Here is a 20013-nt window from a genome sequence, read left to right as displayed (position 1 = left end):
ATTTGGTTTTAATTATACTTATGTATCAAAAGTAAATGTAATTGCTAAAATATATACTAAGTCAAAGTATAAATTATTTCAAATTCCATGTATTAAGCAAACCATACAGCACCATTTTCTTTTTTTTCTTTTTTCTTTTTTTACAGATAACACTCAGACATCATTAACGAACGAAGCATGTTTAGTGAGTCCGCCAGATAAGAGGCAGTAGGGATGACCAAGGACGTCCTCTTAAATTAGACCATCTTTGCTGTCCTGCTAAGCATTCAAAAGTACTTTTGGGTGTCAGGGAAAATGTATTGAGTAAAAAGTACATAATTTTCTTTAGAAATGTAGTAATGTAAAAGTTGTCAAAAATATAAATAAAGTAAAGTACCGATACTAAAAAAGTAGTAATTAGTACTTCTTAAGTATTTTTACTTAAGTACTTTACACCACTGACACACGCGCACACATGTTGCAAAGTTATATTCTGAACTCTGCCCCCTCCCCAGTTAAATCAGCCTGTAAACAACAGTGAGACGGACTACCACAGAATGTGTGTACATAGGTCCTTTATACTGCAACACATCTATTTGTATGCATTGTAGATACTACTGGGGGCTAGCAAATTGGATTGTCCCACTGGTGATGTGTAGAGGTGTAGTGACATGGTTTGGAGATTTAAAGATAGATAGATAAGCCTATTATTTTCAACAATGAACAAAAGTATGAAATATATTGTATAGATCAACAAAAACAAGGAAGGCTATTAAATTACCTTCTTTTTTTTAAACTAGTATAATGTGTGTCCATCAGTTTTATTTCATTGGTGTTACCACCTTGAAAATCATTGATTACAAGGACCTTGAGCATTCTCTCCAGTGGCAAACTTATCGGGGGACGGGTCTATATATATTTTTTAAGTATTAGCATATCACACCCTGTTAGAATGTCATACATTTGAGGATTCCATTAATAATTTGGTGTGTCTAAATACAAAGTGTCACTTGGTGTTAGTCAATTTATATGAAAGGAAATAACATGAGTAAAATGATTAATCATATCACGGTAAAGTCTTTTTTAAAGTATTGGCAACCTTAGATTTGAGAATTTGTGGACTCCATTTCCTAATTTACCTAAAAGGTATATTTGATGTTACCAAAATGCCATGCCCAAATGCCACTGTAATTCAAGAACCCCCCTAATACAGATAGAAGTGTGCTGGCCTCACTTCTATTATCTATTCCTCCAAAATAATAGGTGGGGGAGAGGTGCAGAAATGGGGAAATACAGAGGGGCATGCAGAAAGATGGGGGGTGGGGGGTATAAGAATTAAACAAACTCCGAGGCAACTTCCTGTAAGCTGACAAGGAGGAGGAAAAGGAAGCACACATGCAATGCTGAGAAGGTTAGTGATATGCAGAATCCTTGGGACGTCCCAACCCTAAACCCTAAACCTAACCCCTACCCTAACCTACCTACCTAACCATAACCAAAACCCTAGCTAACCCTAACCTTAACCCTAACAACTGTTTTAAAAATCAACTTCAATGGGGTGATGTCAGAGTTGGATGCCCCAAGGATCACATTTAGACTTTTCCTTGCTGAGAAGAGCCAGCAGGAAGGCAGGCGAGTTAGTCAGGAAGACTGATAGGGCTGCTTACCTTTTCTTAGGTAAACGTTATCTGAGAAACAAAAAGAAATAAAGGTAACTGTAACATAGAAACACGCACGAACGCATACACACACACATACTTTGCTTGGCGTGACGCAAGAGGCTTGATGACAAAAAACTATGAAGGGGAGAAATACTGTTATTTGATCAATTATCGTATCAAGGAGAAAACATAAAGAGGAAAGGTTGTCTAAATGTAACCTAATATTACTTTCCCAGCTTAGTGAAAGACACTACAGCCTTCCACTCCCTACCTGTTCCTGTTCTGCAAATACATTAGGTCTACCAGTCCTATTCACTGAGCCGCATACAGTAGATAGCAAACACACATACACTCACACCAATAGTCTGTCCACCTCTCATGCAAACCCTTATTATAGACAAACCCATAAACGCAAAATCTCTTGAGTCAAATCAAAACGAGAGTGTGTGCGTGCCATGGTGTGTGTCAACTACCCAGTCCCTTGGGTGTCATCTAACCCACTAAACACTCATGGTTATTACAGAGTCCATTTCATTGCCATTCAGTCCCCTCAACCCATCAGCTCTCTGCCAACACGGAGATCCTCTATGTGTCTCTTGTGGCCACTCATGCTCCAGTGTATGTGTTAAAAGGTCAAATAAAACTACATAAAAATCTAGCACATTTTATCCCCCACTGCTGCAGTTTCTATAGGTCTATTATATATATTCTTACACTGTCCTATTTTTACCCCACAGTGAGATTTGCCACCAGGTAAAGACTGCGGTGTGAAAAAAAGTCAGGTAGAAGCAAATTCAGCATAAATAAATCAAAACTCTGTTATGGAGGGTGAGTCATGTGGATGAGATGATCCGGTGTGAAAATGCCTTTTCTAGAACGGCCTATGAAAGGAGGATCGGATGCTAAATTATAGATGGGATTTACTTTTGACAAGCTTTGGAAGGGGTGAAACCGAAGGATCAGGGGGTAGAAAGGGAGAACATGAGGTTAGCTAGAGCATTAGAGGTGGAGAAAAGGTGACCTGCTATATTTACCGTAGCTAATATTACATGAGGTTAAATTGAGTGTGTGTGTGTGTTTGAGTGTGCTCAACAAATAAAACAAGCTAAATAAAGAATCACTTTATGAGCACCCTTCGTGTTCATCCGAGTCCACCTTGAATTAAAGTGGCTAAATGTATTTGGGTGTCAGTTGTGTGTTTCTGGGCAGGTTTGACTAAACAGAGCAGTCAGCTGTTGTGTGTTGGCTGACTAGGCAGAATGAGCTCACACTCTTATTGACTCACAAGGGCTGGGCCAGGTCAGGGTAGAGTGTCATAACAGGCTGAGACTGTGTGTGTGTGTGTGTGTGTGTGTGTGTGTGTGTGTGTGTGTGTGTGTGTGTGTGTGTGTGTGTGTGTGTGTGTGTGTGTGTGTGTGTGTGTGTGTGTGTGTGTGTGTGTGCGTGTGCGTGAGCGTGTGTGTGTGTCTTGGGATAGGGTGCACTGTGTCTGTGTGAACAGGTTATATTGGGGTCTCTACAAGCTACAGGTGTTGTATTATACTAGGAGATCAGGTAAAGTCCAGCTACGGGTGTTGTATTATACTAGGAGATCAGGTAAAGTCCAGCTAAAGGTGTTGTATTATACTAGGAGATCAGGTAAAGTCCAGCTACAGGTGTTGTATTATACTAGGAGGTCAGGTAAAGTCCAGCTACGGGTGTTGTATTATACTAGGAGGTCAGGTAAAGTCCAGCTACGGGTGTTGTATTATACTAGGAGATCAGGTAAAGTCCAGCTACGGGTGTTGTATTATACTAGGAGGTCAGGTAAAGTCCAGCTACGGGTGTTGTATTATATTAGGGGTCAGGTAAAGTCCAGCTACAGGTGTTGTATTATACTAGGAGGTCAGGTAAAGTCCAGCTTCAAGTGTTGTATTATATTAGGAGGTCAGGTAAAGTCCAGCTACAGGTGTTGTATTATACTAGGAGGTCAGGTAAAGTCCAGCTACAGGTGTTGTATTATATTAGGAGGTCAGGTAAAGTCCAGCTTCAGGTGTTGTATTATACTAGGAGGTCAGGTAAAGTCCAGCTACAGGTGTTGTATTATACTAGGAGATCAGGTAAAGTCCAGCTACGGGTGTTGTATTATTCTTGGAGGTCAGCTAAAGTCCAGCTACAGGTGTTGTATTATATTCGGAGGTCAGGTAAAGTCCAGCTACAGGTGTTGTATTATACTAGGAGATCAGGAAAAGTCCAGCTACGGGTGTTGTATTATATTAGGGGTCAGGTAAAGTCCAGCTTCAGGTGTTGTATTATATTAGGAGGTCAGGTAAAGTCCAGCTTCAGGTGTTGTATTATACTAGGAGGTCAGGTAAAGTCCAGCTTCAGGTGTTGTATTATACTAGGAGATCAGGTAAAGTCCAGCTACGGGTGTTGTATTATACTAGGAGGTCAGGTAAAGTCCAGCTACGGGTGTTGTATTATATTAGGAGGTCAGGTAAAGTCCAGCTAAAGGTGTTGTATTAAACTAGGAGGTCAGGTAAAGTCCAGCTACGGGTGTTGTATTATACAAGGAGGTCAGGTAAAGTCCAGCTACGGGTGTTGTATTATACTAGGAGGTCAGGTAAAGTCCAGCTACGGGTGTTGTATTATACTAGGAGATCAGGTAAAGTCCAGCTACGGGTGTTGTATTATACTAGGAGATCAGGTAAAGTCCAGCTATGGGTGTTATATTATATTAGGGGTCAGGTAAAGTCCAGCTACAGGTGTTGTATTATACTAGGAGGTCAGGTAAAGTCCAGCTACAGGTGTTGTATTATACTAGGGGGTCAGGTAAAGTCCAGCTACAGGTGTTGTATTATATTAGGAGGTCAGGTAAAGTCCAGCTTCAGGTGTTGTATTATACTAGGAGGTCAGGTAAAGTCCAGCTACAGGTGTTGTATTATACTAGGAGATCAGGTAAAGTCCAGCTACGGGTGTTGTATTATTCTTGGAGGTCAGGTAAAGTCCAGCTACAGGTGTTGTATTATATTCGGAGGTCAGGTAAAGTCCAGCTACAGGTGTTGTATTATACTAGGAGATCAGGTAAAGTCCAGCTACGGGTGTTGTATTATACTAGGAGGTCAGGTAAAGTCCAGCTACGGGTGTTGTATTATATTAGGGGTCAGGTAAAGTTCAGCTTCAGGTGTTGTATTATATTAGGAGGTCAGGTAAAGTCCAGCTTCAGGTGTTGTATTATACTAGGAGGTCAGGTAAAGTCCAGCTACAGGTGTTGTATTATACTAGGAGATCAGGTAAAGTCCAGCTACGGGTGTTGTATTATTCTTGGAGGTCAGGTAAAGTCCAGCTACAGGTGTTGTATTATATTCGGAGGTCAGGCAAAGTCCAGCTACAGGTGTTGTATTATACTAGGAGATCAGGTAAAGTCCAGCTACGGGTGTTGTATTATTCTTGGAGGTCAGGTAAAGTCCAGCTACGGGTGTTGCATTATATTAGGAGGTCAGGTAAAGTCCAGCTACAGGTGTTGTATTATACTAGGAGATCAGGTAAAGTCCAGCTACGGGTGTTGTATTATTCTTGGAGGTCAGGTAAAGTCCAGCTACGGGTGTTGCATTATACAAGGAGGTCAGGTAAAGTCCAGCTACGGGTGTTGTATTATATTAGGGGTCAGGTAAATTCCAGCTACAGGTGTTGTATTATATTAGGGGTCAGGTAAAGTCCAGCTACAGGTGTTGTATTATACTAGGAGATCAGGTAAAGTCCAGCTACGGGTGTTGTATAATACTAGGAGGTCAGGTAAAGTCCAGCTACGGGTGTTGTATTATACTAGGGGGTCAGGTAAAGTCCAGCTTCAGGTGTTGTATTATATTAGGAGGTCAGGTAAAGTCCAGCTACAGGTGTTGTATTATATCAGGGGTCAGGTAAAGTCCAGCTTCAGGTGTTGTATTATATTAGGAGGTCAGGTAAAGTCCAGCTTCAGGTGTTGTATTATATCAGGGGTCAGGTAAAGTCCAGCTACAGGTGTTGTATTATAATAGGAGGTCAGGTAAAGTCCAGCTACAGGTGTTGTATTATATTAGGGGTCGGGTAAAGTCCAGCTACAGGTGTTGTATTATACTAGGAGGTCAGGTAAAGTCCAGCTACAGGTGTTGTATTATACTAGGAGGTCAGGTAAAGTCCAGCTACAGGTGTTGTATTATATTAGGAGGTCAGGTAAAGTCCAGCTACAGGTGTTGTATTATATCAGGGGTCAGGTAAAGTCCAGCTTCAGGTGTTGTATTATATTAGGAGGTCAGGTAAAGTCCAGCTTCAGGTGTTGTATTATATCAGGGGTCAGGTAAAGTCCAGCTACAGGTGTTGTATTATACTAGGAGGTCATGTAAAGTCCAGCTACAGGTGTTGTATTATAGTAGGATGTCAGGTAAAGTCCAGCTACAGGTGTTGTATTATATTAGGGGTCAGGTAAAGTCCAGCTACAGGTGTTGTATTATAATAGGAGGTCAGGTAAAGTCCAGCTACAGGTGTTGTATTAAATTAGGGGTCGGGTAAAGTCCAGCTACAGGTGTTGTATTATACTAGGAGGTCAGGTAAAGTCCAGCTACGGGTGTTGTATTATACTAGGAGGTCAGGTAAAGTCCAGCTACGGGTGTTGTATTATATTAGGGGTCAGGTAAAGTTCAGCTTCAGGTGTTGTATTATATTAGGAGGTCAGCTAAAGTCCAGCTTCAGGTGTTGTATTATACTAGGAGGTCAGGTAAAGTCCAGCTACAGGTGTTGTATTATACTAAGAGATCAGGTAAAGTCCAGCTACGGGTGTTGTATTATTCTTGGAGGTCAGGTAAAGTCCAGCTACAGGTGTTGTATTATATTCGGAGGTCAGGTAAAGTCCAGCTACAGGTGTTGTATTATACTAGGAGATCAGGTAAAGTCCAGCTACGGGTGTTGTATTATTCTTGGAGGTCAGGTAAAGTCCAGCTACGGGTGTTGCATTATATTAGGAGGTCAGGTAAAGTCCAGCTACAGGTGTTGTATTATACTAGGAGATCAGGTAAAGTCCAGCTACGGGTGTTGTATTATTCTTGGAGGTCAGGTAAAGTCCAGCTACAGGTGTTGTATTATACTATGATGTCAGGTAAAGTCCAGCTACAGGTGTTGTATTATATTAGGGGTCAGGTAAAGTCCAGCTACAGGTGTTGTATTATAATAGGAGGTCAGGTAAAGTCCAGCTACAGGTGTTGTATTATACTAGGAGATCAGGTAAAGTCCAGCTACAGGTGTTGTATAATACTAGGAGGTCAGGTAAAGTCCAGCTACGGGTGTTGTATTATACTAGGGGGTCAGGTAAAGTCCAGCTTCAGGTGTTGTATTATATTAGGAGGTCAGGTAAAGTCCAGCTACAGGTGTTGTATTATATCAGGGGTCAGGTAAAGTCCAGCTTCAGGTGTTGTATTATATTAGGAGGTCAGGTAAAGTCCAGCTTCAGGTGTTGTATTATATCAGGGGTCAGGTAAAGTCCAGCTACAGGTGTTGTATTATACTAGGAGGTCAGGTAAAGTCCAGCTACAGGTGTTGTATTATACTAGGATGTCAGGTAAAGTCCAGCTACAGGTGTTGTATTATATTAGGGGTCAGGTAAAGTCCAGCTACAGGTGTTGTATTATAATAGGAGGTCAGGTAAAGTCCAGCTACAGGTGTTGTATTATATTAGGGGTCGGGTAAAGTCCAGCTACAGGTGTTGTATTATACTAGGAGGTCAGGTAAAGTCCAGCTACGGGTGTTGTATTATACTAGGAGGTCAGGTAAAGTCCAGCTACAGGTGTTGCATTATACTAGGAGGTCAGGTAAAGTCCAGCTACGGGTGTTGCATTATACTAGGAGGTCAGGTAATGTCCAGCTACAGGTGTTGTATTATACTAGGAGGTCAGGTAAAGTCTAGCTTCAGGTGTTGTATTATACTAGGAGGTCAGGTAAAGTCCAGCTACGGGTGTTGTATTATACTAGGAGGTCAGGTAAAGTCCAGCTACAGGTATTATTCTTGGAGGTCAGGCAAAGTCCAGCTACGGGTGTTGTATTATATTCGGAGGTCAGGTAAAGTCCAGCTACGGGTGTTGTATTATATTAAGGGTCAGGTAAAGTCCAGCTACAGGTGTTGTATTATTCTTGGAGGTCAGGTAAAGTCCAGCTACAGGCATTTTATTATACTAGGAGATCAGGTAAAGTCCAGCTTCAGGTGTTGCATTATACTAGGGGGTCAGGTAAAGTCCAGCTACAGGTGTTGTATTATATTCGGAGGTCAAGTAAAGTCCAGCTACAGGTGTTGTATTATACTATATTAGGGTCAGGTAAAGTCCAGCTACAGGTGTTGTATTATACTAGGAGGTCAGGTAAAGTCCAGCTACAGGTGTTGTATTATACTAGGAGGTCAGGTAATGTCCAGCTGCAGGTGTTGTATTATACTAGGAGGTGAGGTAAAGTCTAGCTTCAGGTGTTGTATTATACTAGGAGGTCAGGTAAAGTCCAGCTACGGGTGTTGTATTATACTAGGAGGTCAGGTAAAGTCCAGCTACAGGTCTTTTATTATTCTTGGAGATAAGGCAAAGTCCAGCTACGGGTGTTGTATTATATTCGGAGGTCAGGTAAAGTCCAGCTACGGGGGTTGTATTATATTCGGAGGTCAGGTAAAGTCGAGCTACAGGCATTTTATTATACTAGGAGGTCAGGTAAAGTCCAGCTACAGGTGTTGTATTATACTAGGAGATCAGGTAAAGTCCAGCTACAGGTGTTGCATTATACTAGGAGATCAGGTAAAGTCCAGCTACAGGTGTTGCATTATACTAGGAGGTCAGGTAAAGTCCAGCTACAGGTGTTGCATTATACTAGGAGGTCAGGTAAAGTCCAGCTACAGGTGTTGCATTATACTAGGAGGTCAGGTAAAGTCCAGCTACAGGTGTTGCATTATACTAGGAGGTCAGGTAAAGTCCAGCTACAGGTGTTGTATTATACTAGGAGGTCAGGTAAAGTCCAGCTACGGGTGTTGTATTATATTAGGGGTCAGGTAGTGTCCAGCTTCAGGTGTTGTATTATATTAGGAGGTCAGGTAAAGTCCAGCTACAGGTGTTGTATTATACTAGGAGATCAGGTAAAGTCCAGCTACAGGTGTTGTATTATTCTTGGAGGTCCGGTAAAGTCCAGCTACAGGTGTTGTATTATATTCGGAGGTCAGGTAAAGTCCAGCTACAGGTGTTGTATTATACTAGGAGATCAGGTAAAGTCTAGCTACAGGTGTTGTATTATTCTTGGAGATCAGGTAAAGTCCAGCTACGGGTGTTGTATTATATTAGGAGGTCAGATAAAGTCCAGCTACAGGTGTTGTATTATACTAGGAGGTCAGGTAAAGTCCAGCTACAGGTGTTGTATTATACTGGGATGTCAGGTAAAGTCCAGCTACAGGTGTTGTATTATACTAGGAGGTCAGGTAAAGTCCAGCTACGGGTGTTGTATTATATTAGGAGTTCAGGTAAAGTCCAGCTACAGGTGTTGTATTATATTCGGAGGTCAGGTAAAGTCCAGCTACAGGTGTTGAATTATACTATATTAGGGTCAGGTAAAGTCCAGCTACAGGTGTTGTATTATACTAGGAGGTCAGGTAAAGTCCAGCTACAGGTGTTGTATTATACTAGGATGTCAGGTAAAGTCCAGCTACAGGTGTTGTATTATATTAGGGGTCAGGTAAAGTCCAGCTACGGGTGTTGTATTATACTAGGAGGTCAGGTAAAGTCCAGCTACGGGTGTTGTATTATACTAGGAGATCAGGTAAAGTCCAGCTATGGGTGTTATATTATATTAGGGGTCAGGTAAAGTCCAGCTACAGGTGTTGTATTATACTAGGAGGTCAGGTAAAGTCCAGCTACAGGTGTTGTATTATACTAGGGGGTCAGGTAAAGTCCAGCTACAGGTGTTGTATTATATTAGGAGGTCAGGTAAAGTCCAGCTTCAGGTGTTGTATTATACTAGGAGGTCAGGTAAAGTCCAGCTACAGGTGTTGTATTATACTAGGAGATCAGGTAAAGTCCAGCTACGGGTGTTGTATTATACTAGGAGGTCAGGTAAAGTCCAGCTACGGGTGTTGTATTATACTAGGAGGTCAGGTAAAGTCCAGCTACGGGTGTTGTATTATATTAGGGGTCAGGTAAAGTTCAGCTTCAGGTGTTGTATTATATTAGGAGGTCAGGTAAAGTCCAGCTTCAGGTGTTGTATTATACCAGGAGGTCAGGTAAAGTCCAGCTACAGGTGTTGTATTATACTAGGAGATCAGGTAAAGTCCAGCTACGGGTGTTGTATTATTCTTGGAGGTCAGGTAAAGTCCAGCTACAGGTGTTGTATTATATTCGGAGGTCAGGTAAAGTCCAGCTACAGGTGTTGTATTATACTAGGAGATCAGGTAAAGTCCAGCTACGGGTGTTGTATTATTCTTGGAGGTCAGGTAAAGTCCAGCTACGGGTGTTGCATTATATTAGGAGGTCAGGTAAAGTCCAGCTACAGGTGTTGTATTATACTAGGAGATCAGGTAAAGTCCAGCTACGGGTGTTGTATTATTCTTGGAGGTCAGGTAAAGTCCAGCTACAGGTGTTGTATTATACTATGATGTCAGGTAAAGTCCAGCTACAGGTGTTGTATTATATTAGGGGTCAGGTAAAGTCCAGCTACAGGTGTTGTATTATAATAGGAGGTCAGGTAAAGTCCAGCTACAGGTGTTGTATTATACTAGGAGATCAGGTAAAGTCCAGCTACGGGTGTTGTATAATACTAGGAGGTCAGGTAAAGTCCAGCTACGGGTGTTGTATTATACTAGGGGGTCAGGTAAAGTCCAGCTTCAGGTGTTGTATTATATTAGGAGGTCAGGTAAAGTCCAGCTACAGGTGTTGTATTATATCAGGGGTCAGGTAAAGTCCAGCTTCAGGTGTTGTATTATATTAGGAGGTCAGGTAAAGTCCAGCTTCAGGTGTTGTATTATATCAGGGGTCAGGTAAAGTCCAGCTACAGGTGTTGTATTATACTAGGAGGTCAGGTAAAGTCCAGCTACAGGTGTTGTATTATACTAGGATGTCAGGTAAAGTCCAGCTACAGGTGTTGTATTATATTAGGGGTCAGGTAAAGTCCAGCTACAGGTGTTGTATTATAATAGGAGGTCAGGTAAAGTCCAGCTACAGGTGTTGTATTATATTAGGGGTCGGGTAAAGTCCAGCTACAGGTGTTGTATTATACTAGGAGGTCAGGTAAAGTCCAGCTACGGGTGTTGTATTATACTAGGAGGTCAGGTAAAGTCCAGCTACAGGTGTTGCATTATACTAGGAGGTCAGGTAAAGTCCAGCTACGGGTGTTGCATTATACTAGGAGGTCAGGTAATGTCCAGCTACAGGTGTTGTATTATACTAGGAGGTCAGGTAAAGTCTAGCTTCAGGTGTTGTATTATACTAGGAGGTCAGGTAAAGTCCAGCTACGGGTGTTGTATTATACTAGGAGGTCAGGTAAAGTCCAGCTACAGGTATTATTCTTGGAGGTCAGGCAAAGTCCAGCTACGGGTGTTGTATTATATTCGGAGGTCAGGTAAAGTCCAGCTACGGGTGTTGTATTATATTAAGGGTCAGGTAAAGTCCAGCTACAGGTGTTGTATTATTCTTGGAGGTCAGGTAAAGTCCAGCTACAGGCATTTTATTATACTAGGAGATCAGGTAAAGTCCAGCTTCAGGTGTTGCATTATACTAGGGGGTCAGGTAAAGTCCAGCTACAGGTGTTGTATTATATTCGGAGGTCAGGTAAAGTCCAGCTACAGGTGTTGTATTATACTATATTAGGGTCAGGTAAAGTCCAGCTACAGGTGTTGTATTATACTAGGAGGTCAGGTAAAGTCCAGCTACAGGTGTTGTATTATACTAGGAGGTCAGGTAATGTCCAGCTGCAGGTGTTGTATTTTACTAGGAGGTGAGGTAAAGTCTAGCTTCAGGTGTTGTATTATACTAGGAGGTCAGGTAAAGTCCAGCTACGGGTGTTGTATTATACTAGGAGGTCAGGTAAAGTCCAGCTACAGGTCTTTTATTATTCTTGGAGATAAGGCAAAGTCCAGCTACGGGTGTTGTATTATATTCGGAGGTCAGGTAAAGTCCAGCTACGGGTGTTGTATTATATTCGGAGGTCAGGTAAAGTCGAGCTACAGGCATTTTATTATACTAGGAGGTCAGGTAAAGTCCAGCTACAGGTGTTGTATTATACTAGGAGATCAGGTAAAGTCCAGCTACAGGTGTTGCATTATACTAGGAGATCAGGTAAAGTCCAGCTACAGGTGTTGCATTATACTAGGAGGTCAGGTAAAGTCCAGCTACAGGTGTTGCATTATACTAGGAGGTCAGGTAAAGTCCAGCTACAGGTGTTGCATTATACTAGGAGGTCAGGTAAAGTCCAGCTACAGGTGTTGCATTATACTAGGAGGTCAGGTAAAGTCCAGCTACAGGTGTTGTATTATACTAGGAGGTCAGGTAAAGTCCAGCTACGGGTGTTGTATTATATTAGGGGTCAGGTAGTGTCCAGCTTCAGGTGTTGTATTATATTAGGAGGTCAGGTAAAGTCCAGCTACAGGTGTTGTATTATACTAGGAGATCAGGTAAAGTCCAGCTACAGGTGTTGTATTATTCTTGGAGGTCCGGTAAAGTCCAGCTACAGGTGTTGTATTATATTCGGAGGTCAGGTAAAGTCCAGCTACAGGTGTTGTATTATACTAGGAGATCAGGTAAAGTCTAGCTACAGGTGTTGTATTATTCTTGGAGATCAGGTAAAGTCCAGCTACGGGTGTTGTATTATATTAGGAGGTCAGGTAAAGTCCAGCTACAGGTGTTGTATTATACTAGGAGGTCAGGTAAAGTCCAGCTACAGGTGTTGTATTATACTGGGATGTCAGGTAAAGTCCAGCTACAGGTGTTGTATTATACTAGGAGGTCAGGTAAAGTCCAGCTACGGGTGTTGTATTATATTAGGAGTTCAGGTAAAGTCCAGCTACAGGTGTTGTATTATATTCGGAGGTCAGGTAAAGTCCAGCTACAGGTGTTGTATTATACTATATTAGGGTCAGGTAAAGTCCAGCTACAGGTGTTGTATTATACTAGGAGGTCAGGTAAAGTCCAGCTACAGGTGTTGTATTATACTAGGATGTCAGGTAAAGTCCAGCTACAGGTGTTGTATTATATTAGGGGTCAGGTAAAGTCCAGCTACGGGTGTTGTATTATACTAGGAGATCAGGTAAAGTCCAGCTACGGGTGTTGTATTATACTAGGAGATCAGGTAAAGTCCAGCTATGGGTGTTATATTATATTAGGGGTCAGGTAAAGTCCAGCTACAGGTGTTGTATTATACTAGGAGGTCAGGTAAAGTCCAGCTACAGGTGTTGTATTATACTAGGGGGTCAGGTAAAGTCCAGCTACAGGTGTTGTATTATATTAGGAGGTCAGGTAAAGTCCAGCTTCAGGTGTTGTATTATACTAGGAGGTCAGGTAAAGTCCAGCTACAGGTGTTGTATTATACTAGGAGATCAGGTAAAGTCCAGCTACGCGTGTTGTATTATTCTTGGAGGTCAGGTAAAGTCCAGCTACAGGTGTTGTATTATATTCGGAGGTCAGGTAAAGTCCAGCTACAGGTGTTGTATTATACTAGGAGATCAGGTAAAGTCCAGCTACGGGTGTTGTATTATACTAGGAGGTCAGGTAAAGTCCAGCTACGGGTGTTGTATTATATTAGGGGTCAGGTAAAGTTCAGCTTCAGGTGTTGTATTATATTAGGAGGTCAGGTAAAGTCCAGCTTCAGGTGTTGTATTATACTAGGAGGTCAGGTAAAGTCCAGCTACAGGTGTTGTATTATACTAGGAGATCAGGTAAAGTCCAGCTACAGGTGTTGTATTATATTAGGGGTCGGGTAAAGTCCAGCTACAGGTGTTGTATTATACTAGGAGGTCAGGTAAAGTCCAGCTACGGGTGTTGTATTATACTAGGAGGTCAGGTAAAGTCCAGCTACGGGTGTTGTATTATATTAGGGGTCAGGTAAAGTTCAGCTTCAGGTGTTGTATTATATTAGGAGGTCAGGTAAAGTCCAGCTTCAGGTGTTGTATTATACTAGGAGGTCAGGTAAAGTCCAGCTACAGGTGTTGTATTATACTAGGAGATCAGGTAAAGTCCAGCTACGGGTGTTGTATTATACTTGGAGGTCAGGTAAAGTCCAGCTACAGGTGTTGTATTATATTCGGAGGTCAGGTAAAGTCCAGCTACAGGTGTTGTATTATACTAGGAGATCAGGTAAAGTCCAGCTACGGGTGTTGTATTATTCTTGGAGGTCAGGTAAAGTCCAGCTACGGGTGTTGCATTATATTAGGAGATCAGGTAAAGTCCAGCTACAGGTGTTGTATTATACTAGGAGATCAGGTAAAGTCCAGCTACGGGTGTTGTATTATTCTTGGAGGTCAGGTAAAGTCCAGCTACAGGTGTTGTATTATACTATGATGTCAGGTAAAGTCCAGCTACAGGTGTTGTATTATATTAGGGGTCAGGTAAAGTCCAGCTACAGGTGTTGTATTATAATAGGAGGTCAGGTAAAGTCCAGCTACAGGTGTTGTATTATACTAGGAGATCAGGTAAAGTCCAGCTACGGGTGTTGTATAATACTAGGAGGTCAGGTAAAGTCCAGCTACGGGTGTTGTATTATACTAGGGGGTCAGGTAAAGTCCAGCTTCAGGTGTTGTATTATATTAGGAGGTCAGGTAAAGTCCAGCTACAGGTGTTGTATTATATCAGGGGTCAGGTAAAGTCCAGCTTCAGGTGTTGTATTATATTAGGAGGTCAGGTAAAGTCCAGCTTCAGGTGTTGTATTATATCAGGGGTCAGGTAAAGTCCAGCTACAGGTGTTGTATTATACTAGGAGGTAATGTAAAGTCCAGCTACAGGTGTTGTATTATAGTAGGATGTCAGGTAAAGTCCAGCTACAGGTGTTGTATTATATTAGGGGTCAGGTAAAGTCCAGCTACAGGTGTTGTATTATAATAGGAGGTCAGGTAAAGTCCAGCTACAGGTGTTGTATTATATTAGGGGTCGGGTAAAGTCCAGCTACAGGTGTTGTATTATACTAGGAGGTCAGGTAAAATCCAGCTACGGGTGTTGTATTATACTAGGAGGTCAGGTAAAGTCCAGCTACAGGTGTTGCATTATACTAGGAGGTCAGGTAAAGTCCAGCTACGGGTGTTGCTTTATACTAGGAGGTCAGGTAATGTCCAGCTACAGGTGTTGTATTATACTAGGAGGTCAGGTAAAGTCTAGCTTCAGGTGTTGTATTATACTAGGAGGTCAGGTAAAGTCCAGCTACGGGTGTTGTATTATACTAGGAGGTCAGGTAAAGTCCAGCTACAGGTATTATTCTTGGAGGTCAGGCAAAGTCCAGCTACGGGTGTTGTATTATATTCGGAGGTCAGGTAAAGTCCAGCTACGGGTGTTGTATTATATTAAGGGTCAGGTAAAGTCCAGCTACAGGTGTTGTATTATTCTTGGAGGTCAGGTAAAGTCCAGCTACAGGCATTTTATTATACTAGGAGATCAGGTAAAGTCCAGCTTCAGGTGTTGCATTATACTAGGGGGTCAGGTAAAGTCCAGCTACAGGTGTTGTATTATATTCGGAGGTCAAGTAAAGTCCAGCTACAGGTGTTGTATTATACTATATTAGGGTCAGGTAAAGTCCAGCTACAGGTGTTGTATTATACTAGGAGGTCAGGTAAAGTCCAGCTACAGGTGTTGTATTATACTAGGAGGTCAGGTAATGTCCAGCTGCAGGTGTTGTATTATACTAGGAGGTGAGGTAAAGTCTAGCTTCAGGTGTTGTATTATACTAGGAGGTCAGGTAAAGTCCAGCTACGGGTGTTGTATTATACTAGGAGGTCAGGTAAAGTCCAGCTACAGGTCTTTTATTATTCTTGGAGATAAGGCAAAGTCCAGCTACGGGTGGTGTATTATATTCGGAGGTCAGGTAAAGTCCAGCTACGGGTGTTGTATTATATTCGGAGGTCAGGTAAAGTCGAGCTACAGGCATTTTATTATACTAGGAGGTCAGGTAAAGTCCAGCTACAGGTGTTGTATTATACTAGGAGGTCAGGTAAAGTCCAGCTACAGGTGTTGCATTATACTAGGAAATCAGGTAAAGTCCAGCTACAGGTGTTGCATTATACTAGGAGGTCAGGTAAAGTCCAGCTACAGGTGTTGCATTATACTAGGAGGTCAGGTAAAGTCCAGCTACAGGTGTTGCATTATACTAGGAGGTCAGGTAAAGTCCAGCTACAGGTGTTGCATTATACTAGGAGGTCAGGTAAAGTCCAGCTACAGGTGTTGTATTATACTAGGAGGTCAGGTAAAGTCCAGCTACGGGTGTTGTATTATATTAGGGGTCAGGTAAAGTCCAGCTTCAGGTGTTGTATTATATTAGGAGGTCAGGTAAAGTCCAGCTACAGGTGTTGTATTATACTAGGAGATCAGGTAAAGTCCAGCTACAGGTGTTGTATTATTCTTGGAGGTCCGGTAAAGTCCAGCTACAGGTGTTGTATTATATTCGGAGGTCAGGTAAAGTCCAGCTACAGGTGTTGTATTATACTAGGAGATCAGGTAAAGTCTAGCTACAGGTGTTGTATTATTCTTGGAGATCAGGTAAAGTCCAGCTACGGGTGTTGTATTATATTAGGAGGTCAGGTAAAGTCCAGCTACAGGTGTTGTATTATACTAGGAGGTCAGGTAAAGTCCAGCTACAGGTGTTGTATTATACTGGGATGTCAGGTAAAGTCCAGCTACAGGTGTTGTATTATACTAGGAGGTCAGGTAAAGTCCAGCTACGGGTGTTGTATTATATTAGGAGTTCAGGTAAAGTCCAGCTACAGGTGTTGTATTATATTCGGAGGTCAGGTAAAGTCCAGCTACAGGTGTTGAATTATACTATATTAGGGTCAGGTAAAGTCCAGCTACAGGTGTTGTATTATACTAGGAGGTCAGGTAAAGTCCAGCTACAGGTGTTGTATTATACTAGGATGTCAGGTAAAGTCCAGCTACAGGTGTTGTATTATATTAGGGGTCAGGTAAAGTCCAGCTACAGGTGTTGTATTATACTAGGAGGTCAGGTAAAGTCCAGCTACAGGTGTTGTATTATATTAGGGATCAGGTAAATTCCAGCTACAGGTGTTGTATTATAGTAGGAGGTCAGGTAAAGTCCAGCTACGGGTGTTGTATTATACTAGGAAGTCAGGTAATGTCCAGCTGCAGGTGTTGTATTATACTAGGAGGTGAGGTAAAGTCCAGCTTCAGGTGTTGTATTATATTAGGAGGTCAGGTAAAGTCCAGCTACAGTTGTTGTGTTATATCAGGGTTCAGGTAAAGTCCAGCTTCAGGTGTTGTATTATATTAGGAGGTCAGGTAAAGTCCAGCTTCAGGTGTTGTATTATATCAGGGGTCAGGTAAAGTCCAGCTACAGGTGTTGTATTATACTAGGAGGTCAGGTAAAGTCCAGCTACAGGTGTTGTATTATACTATGATGTCAGATAAAGTCCAGCTACAGGTGTTGTATTATATTAGGGGTCAGGTAAAGTCCAGCTACAGGTGTTGTATTATAATAGGAGGTCAGGTAAAGTCCAGCTACAGGTGTTGTATTATATTAGGGGTCGGGTAAAGTCCAGCTACAGGTGTTGTATTATACTAGGAGGTCAGGTAAAGTCCAGCTACGGGTGTTGTATTATACTAGGGGGTCAGGTAAAGTCCAGCTACGGGTGTTGTATTATATTAGGGGTCAGGTAAAGTCCAGCTTCAGGTGTTGTATTATATTAGGAGGTCAGGTAAAGTCCAGCTACAGGTGTTGTATTATACTAGGAGATCAGGTAAAGTCTAGCTACAGGTGTTGTATTATTCTTGGAGATCAGGTAAAGTCCAGCTACGGGTGTTGTATTATACTAGGAGGTCAGGTAAAGTCCAGCTACAGGTGTTGTATTATTCTTGGAGGTCCGGTAAAGTCCAGCTACAGGTGTTGTATTATATTCGGAGGTCAGGTAAAGTCCAGCTACAGGTGTTGTATTATACTAGGAGATCAGGTAAAGTCTAGCTACAGGTGTTGTATCATTCTTGGAGATCAGGTAAAGTCCAGCTACAGGTGTTGTATTATACTAGGAGGTCAGGTAAAGTCCAGCTACAGGTGTTGTATTATACTGGGATGTCAGGTAAAGTCCAGCTACGGGTGTTGCATTATATTAGGAGATCAGGTAAAGTCCAGCTACAGGTGTTGTATTATACTAGGAGATCAGGTAAAGTCCAGCTACGGGTGTTGTATTATTCTTGGAGGTCAGGTAAAGTCCAGCTACAGGTGTTGTATTATACTATGATGTCAGGTAAAGTCCAGCTACAGGTGTTGTATTATATTAGGGGTCAGGTAAAGTCCAGCTACAGGTGTTGTATTATAATAGGAGGTCAGGTAAAGTCCAGCTACAGGTGTTGTATTATACTAGGAGATCAGGTAAAGTCCAGCTACGGGTGTTGTATAATACTAGGAGGTCAGGTAAAGTCCAGCTACGGGTGTTGTATTATACTAGGGGGTCAGGTAAAGTCCAGCTTCAGGTGTTGTATTATATTAGGAGGTCAGGTAAAGTCCAGCTACAGGTGTTGTATTATATCAGGGGTCAGGTAAAGTCCAGCTTCAGGTGTTGTATTATATTAGGAGGTCAGGTAAAGTCCAGCTTCAGGTGTTGTATTATATCAGGGGTCAGGTAAAGTCCAGCTACAGGTGTTGTATTATACTAGGAGGTAATGTAAAGTCCAGCTACAGGTGTTGTATTATAGTAGGATGTCAGGTAAAGTCCAGCTACAGGTGTTGTATTATATTAGGGGTCAGGTAAAGTCCAGCTACAGGTGTTGTATTATAATAGGAGGTCAGGTAAAGTCCAGCTACAGGTGTTGTATTATATTAGGGGTCGGGTAAAGTCCAGCTACAGGTGTTGTATTATACTAGGAGGTCAGGTAAAATCCAGCTACGGGTGTTGTATTATACTAGGAGGTCAGGTAAAGTCCAGCTACAGGTGTTGCATTATACTAGGAGGTCAGGTAAAGTCCAGCTACGGGTGTTGCTTTATACTAGGAGGTCAGGTAATGTCCAGCTACAGGTGTTGTATTATACTAGGAGGTCAGGTAAAGTCCAGCTTCAGGTGTTGTATTATACTAGGAGGTCAGGTAAAGTCCAGCTACGGGTGTTGTATTATACTAGGAGGTCAGGTAAAGTCCAGCTACAGGTATTATTCTTGGAGGTCAGGCAAAGTCCAGCTACGGGTGTTGTATTATATTCGGAGGTCAGGTAAAGTCCAGCTACGGGTGTTGTATTATATTAAGGGTCAGGTAAAGTCCAGCTACAGGTGTTGTATTATTCTTGGAGGTCAGGTAAAGTCCAGCTACAGGCATTTTATTATACTAGGAGATCAGGTAAAGTCCAGCTTCAGGTGTTGTATTATACTAGGAGGTCAGGTAAAGTCCAGCTACAGGTGTTGTATTATATTCGGAGGTCAGGTAAAGTCCAGCTACAGGTGTTGTATTATACTATATTAGGGTCAGGTAAAGTCCAGCTACAGGTGTTGTATTATACTAGGAGGTCAGGTAAAGTCCAGCTACAGGTGTTGTATTATACTAGGAGGTCAGGTAATGTCCAGCTGCAGGTGTTGTATTATACTAGGAGGTGAGGTAAAGTCTAGCTTCAGGTGTTGTATTATACTAGGAGGTCAGGTAAAGTCCAGCTACGGGTGTTGTATTATACTAGGAGGTCAGGTAAGTCCAGCTACAGGGTCTTTATTATTCTTGGAGATAAGGCAAAGTCCAGCTACGGTGGGTGTATTATATTCGGAGGTCAGGTAAAGTCCAGCTACGGGTGTTGTTTATATTCGGAGGTCAGGTAAGTCGAGCTACAGGCATTTTATTATACGAGGAGGGCTCAGGTAAAGTCCAGCTACAGGTGTTTGTATTATACTAGGAGGTCAGGTAAGTCCAGCTACAGGTGTTGCATTATACTAGGAGATCAGGTAAAGTCCAGCTACAGGTGTTGCATTATACTAGGAGGTCCAGTAAAGTCCAGCTACAGGTGTTGCATTATACTAGGAGGTCAGGTAAAGTCCAGCTACAGGTGTTGCATTATACTAGGAGGTCAGTAAGTAGTCCAGCTACAGGTGTTGCATTATACTAGGAGGTCAGGTAAAGTCCAGCTACAGGTGTTGGTATTATACTAGGAGGTCAGGTAAAGTCAAGGCTACGGGTGTTGTATTATATTAGGGGTCAGGTAAACCAGCTTCAGGTGTTTTATATTAGGA

At 42.1% G+C, this 20013-nt stretch overlaps 1 protein-coding gene across 5 annotated transcripts in view; it reads right to left on the bottom strand.

The window, feature by feature from the left end:
* Positions 1–20013, bottom strand: part of LOC115179968 (scm-like with four MBT domains protein 2) — a 141667-nt gene that overhangs the window by 30391 nt on the left and 91263 nt on the right. For 3 of the 5 annotated variants that reach the window (XM_029741785.1, XM_029741786.1, XM_029741788.1), the window contains one exon: positions 1647–1667. The exons of the other annotated variants lie outside the window; for them this stretch is intronic. In XM_029741785.1, the coding sequence (XP_029597645.1) occupies positions 1647–1667 (21 nt within the window). The remainder of the gene's footprint in view (positions 1–1646; positions 1668–20013) is intronic. 5 annotated transcript variants of the gene reach the window in all.

Source organism: Salmo trutta, chromosome 40 (assembly GCF_901001165.1).
Source record: "Salmo trutta chromosome 40, fSalTru1.1, whole genome shotgun sequence".
Taxonomy (NCBI): Eukaryota; Metazoa; Chordata; class Actinopteri; order Salmoniformes; family Salmonidae; genus Salmo; species Salmo trutta.
This window is presented reverse-complemented; position numbering and strand designations above follow the sequence as displayed.